At 40.4% G+C, this 4,600-nt stretch overlaps 1 protein-coding gene across 1 annotated transcript in view; it reads right to left on the bottom strand.

Annotated features, from left to right (window-relative positions):
* Window positions 1–427: 427 nt before the first annotated feature.
* Window positions 428–4,600, bottom strand: part of Ccndbp1 (cyclin D1 binding protein 1) — a 5,864-nt gene continuing 1,691 nt past the window's right edge. Inside the window, exons 4-9 of the mRNA XM_026787864.1 lie at window positions 3,527–3,608; window positions 3,099–3,192; window positions 2,844–2,917; window positions 2,169–2,245; window positions 1,626–1,903; window positions 428–539 (exon numbers count right to left, since the gene is read on the bottom strand). Of these exons, the coding sequence (XP_026643665.1) occupies window positions 443–539; window positions 1,626–1,903; window positions 2,169–2,245; window positions 2,844–2,917; window positions 3,099–3,192; window positions 3,527–3,608 (702 nt within the window). The 3' untranslated portion in view covers window positions 428–442. The remainder of the gene's footprint in view (window positions 540–1,625; window positions 1,904–2,168; window positions 2,246–2,843; window positions 2,918–3,098; window positions 3,193–3,526; window positions 3,609–4,600) is intronic.

Raw genomic sequence — 4,600 nt, 5'->3', positions numbered from 1 at the left:
ACTAGCAGATGTTCCTGTTTAGAATTTAAGAAACCCAAGGCAGTAAAACTGGAGCTCAAGACCTGGGGCTGTAGCTCAGCAGCAGAGCCCTTGCCTAGTGTAGCCTACTTTGAATCCCTAGCATCACAACCACAACAAAAGGCTTAAAAATTTTATTTTTTGTTTTGGTTTTTCAAGACAGGGTTTCCCTGTATAGCCCTGGCTCTCCTGGAACTCGCTTTGTAGACCAGGCTGGCCTCGAACTCACTGAGATCCACCTCTCTGCCTCCCAAATGCTGGGACTGAAGGTGTGTACCACCAGCAAAAAAAAAAAAAATCAAAGCAGATGGCTATTATAACTCAAAATCAGCACAAATATATATAAGAATTGGGAAACTATTATATCTGTATACAAGTTTGGCAAAGATATAAATGCTCTATAGCTTATAGGGAATACCAGAGACTAAAAAAATTCTACCAATTCAAAGCTAATACTTACATTGATCCGCACAGTGAGGTGGCACACAGGTGGATATATGCTCAGAACCAAATTATCCACACTAAGAGCAGAAGGAAAATATAATCATTAACCAAAAAGGGGGTTCAGATCTCAGTGTGGTTCCTTAATTTGAGTAAGCAGGTTTGCAATGAGAAGCAGTTCAGCCAACGTTTACTGAAACAAACACATCCTATTTAGGAAGCTGGGGTCTCACAGGATGAGGAATGATTAGCTGAGTCAAAGACAACTAGGTGATACTGGCAGAGTTCATCAATGGAAGCTGAGCACGTTAGATAAAGGTACTCTTCTAAAGAGGCCACTACTTTAACCATGTGACCACATTTAGTACCACAAGAAGAAAAACCAATATAATTTGCTCCCCATCAGGAGATAGAGGGAAGTACAAAACACTCTAATATTTTTGACCCAAAGTTTAACTTTATTACTACTATGAGAAAATAAGCTTATTAATCCAAATTTATTTGTGTATTTACAATATGTAGTTCTGAAATGCCAATGTCAAGTCAGACTAGATGGGACGGAAACTATTCTAGATCGCAAGAACTAAACATGCCAAATGCAGCACAAGACAAATAGAGAAATCTAAGTATTAGGTATTATTATTACATCAAATCTTAAATATCTTGATGTAACTCTAAAATATATGTTCTTAGGTTGCTGATAAAATATTTAGGGGTGAAAGTTATTTATGTCCGAAAAACATATCGTACCTATTTACGGAGAAATTAAAACATATAGGAGAAATAGGTGACTAGGAGAATTCAAAAATAGGATATAGTGCTAGTTACTGAAGTACTCTTTCAATTTTCTTTAGGCTTGAAATTTTTCAAAATATAAAAAGCTGGGGGCTGGAGAGATGGCTCAGAGGTTAAGAGCATTGTCTGCTCTTCCAAAGGTCCTGAGTTCAATTCCCAGCAACCACATGGTGGCTCACAACCATCTGTAATGAGGTCTGGTGCCCTCTTCTGGCCTGCAGGCATACACACAGACAGAATATTGTATACTTACTAAATAAATAAATAAATAAATAAAAAGAAGTAGACAAAATATAAAAAGCTGAAGGAAATTTGGAGCAGTAGGAGCTTGGACCACAGTGGGCCTGTTTTCAAGCGTGACACATGCTTACCTGGGGCTGATGTCATTACAAATATCCACGATGTCATCCAGCTGGGCCACCTGATCCTTCTTCCCGTTCTCAGCCACTAAGATCCGGATTTTTCTGAGGGAAGCTCTGGATGCTTTCACCAATGCAAGGCACGGGGCTATGAGCTCCTGATCTTCCTTTGACCAGTAGGAGTCCTGGTTGCTTGGAAGCCCTACTCCACCATCCTCATCATTGTGGCTGTCAGAGTTGTCCTCAGAATCATTCAGGAGGCCACAGTAGGGGTCACATTCTTCTACAGCCTAAGACACATCGTCATATATGCAAATGTGAACACGCTGCCACCACCAGTCACCTGCTTTGCTATCAGCTACAAAACTGAATGAACTTGTAAAGCACACTCTCCTTCTCCTTGTCCAGCGAGGAACAGAGGGGTGGTACTAAGATAAGACACAAGCCAGAAGCTGAGGTGGAAAACAGGAGCGAGACTGTGGGGAGCTGCCTGTCTTCACGATCAGTTCTCATTTACTGCTCCAGTGACCAGAAAAGAGAGGAGCGAGCCCTCACCTGTTCCATTTCTTCATGTGCGTCTTTCACAAAACCCACACTCTCTGTCAGCGTTAGCAGGGCTGCGGCTTTGTTATCTAGGGGTGAAGATCAGAAGCACTAGAATCAGAGAAGAAACCTAGCCTTTCTCTTAAGGGCAACCCACAAACTTTAGAGTCAAGCTTTTCTTACTACATCCTCTGCCTGGACAGAGGGTTAATAAGGCTTTTTAATTTCACCACCAGAAGAAATAAAACTGTCTCATGGTGTTGGTTATCAAACCACTCCGAGCTTGATAACCACTCTTAGTCTGCCTGACTCTGCTTTTTAACTCTTCCTGTGTGCTCCCCAATGCTGCTCCTGGGGCAGTAGAAGGAGAGCAAACTGTGTGTGTTCAACAGGAGGCAGAGCCACAGCAGGAGGAGGACTCTAAATGTAAGGGGTAGTGCTCAGAGGTAGAGCACTTAGCTGGCATGCCCTGGGCCCAAACCCCAGCACTGCCAAAACCAAACCAAAGCAAAAATCAGTACTAGGAATGGCAAAAGGTACTAAAGTCAATTAATATCTATGATAATAAATTACATATTATTTCACTTAAATCATCATAGAAATTAAACTATTTATGTAAGGCAAAGCTGGAAGCTGGACATGAGAGGCCTCTCTACTTTGGCCAGCAGCTAATAGCTCACTACCTACCTTTTGGAATCTTAGGCACCTGTTGGCATGCTATCGAGACACTATTGCAGGAAATAAGGTCACTGTTCTCAGTGCTGAAAAGAGGAAGTAATAAGGACATATCAATAACCAAGATTCCTATATCTCCTAAAACACTCCTTCCTGTTTATATACTGTCCTCCATGAGGAACAATATATGACTTTGTTATTGGGGTCAATTTTTCCTCCCCGAGTCAAGGAAGTCCATTAGCTGTCATCCCACACTGGCACGGCTACCTTGGAGATGGAGAGACAAGCACTTGCAGGAGCTGGGCCATGCCATCCACAATGTCCAGAGTAGCACTCCGCACCAGCTTTCTCAGGGTGCTTCCTGTGGCAAAGCCCAAACAGTAAGTAGCCTGGTCATTTCCTAAGTCACCACCTGCTTTCTGGATTCCTAGCATTACAGAGCTAAGAGGTAACAGACACCTACATGCTTCACATCACACACCAGAACAAGACTCAAGTCTTACTTGAATTCTTACATCATTTGAATATGCTTACACATAAATATATAACAATATTACATTAAAGATAAACATGTATAATAACGCTTACATATTGATAAATACAGTTTATATATTAACATGTAACACCAGGATATAGTCTACTACCTTAAAGGCCTAGCCTATAAATGTAACACTACTGTGCACACGGTGACTTACCCTGATCCTTAGGAAGTGAATAATATACTGCAATAATTTCCTTGATGGCAACATGGATTTGCTCACAGATCCTCTGGGTTTCCTAGGAGGTGATGGATGCATTCAGAATGAATAGAGCAAATGCTCAATACCAATGCTGCCAGCCCATTCACTGAGGACGAAATCAAACATCTATAAAGTATGATCAAATGTCTTCTGAAAGCCTGTTGTAAGTCAGCACCCATCTAACAGCTCACAACCATCTTTAACTCCAGTTCCAGGAGATCCAGTGCCTTGTTCTGCCCTCTACTGGCACCAAGCATACAATTCATGTACACATACATACAGGCAAAATACTCCTAGACATGAAATAAAAATAAAAACTTAAATAAGAACCTACTCTGGAGTTCACGTAGCTCTAGGAAAACGTGGCACGGGACATTCTTGATAACAGCTAATAACTAGCTTTACTTTTAGTCACATAATAAAGGATTATTTAAAATGCATTCACTCTTTGTTCTTGTAATTTCACCTCTGGAGTTTTCTTCCATCAACACACGTGTACACAAAGGTTACATCTGACAATTTTACAGAGCCACTTACAATAGGTGCAAGTGGGGAGCAGTTTAAAAGTCGCCCCCCAAGTACTGTTTACGCTACGGCTATACTCACTCTACTTCATATCAAGCATTACAAAACCAGGCAATATTTTATGTGCCACTAAGAATCAACTTCTAAGTTACATTAATTTTGGAAAGGTATAGAACAATGTTTATAGTATCTAATCATTGCATTGTGTGAAAAGAAACACACAAACAGATGTATCTATGCACAAAAGAATAATACAGGAAGAAATGGGAGTGAGACAGAAGGATGGACTGAGGTGGGAAGATATGCATTTCAGTGAACTTTGGTTATCTTTTGAAATTTATAATAACCACATATTAGTAATTAAATAAAATAAATAGGTAAACGAACTATTTAATACCAAAGGGTTTTATGTAACAGGTATTGTTTGGATACTTTGTAGATTTTTTGTTTGTTTGTTTGTTTTGCTTTTCCGAGACAGGGTTTCTCTGTGGCTTTGGAGCCTGT

The sequence above is a fragment of the Microtus ochrogaster genome, assembly GCF_000317375.1.
Source record: "Microtus ochrogaster isolate Prairie Vole_2 chromosome 14 unlocalized genomic scaffold, MicOch1.0 chr14_random_1, whole genome shotgun sequence".
Classification (NCBI taxonomy): domain Eukaryota; kingdom Metazoa; phylum Chordata; class Mammalia; order Rodentia; family Cricetidae; genus Microtus; species Microtus ochrogaster.
This window is presented reverse-complemented; position numbering and strand designations above follow the sequence as displayed.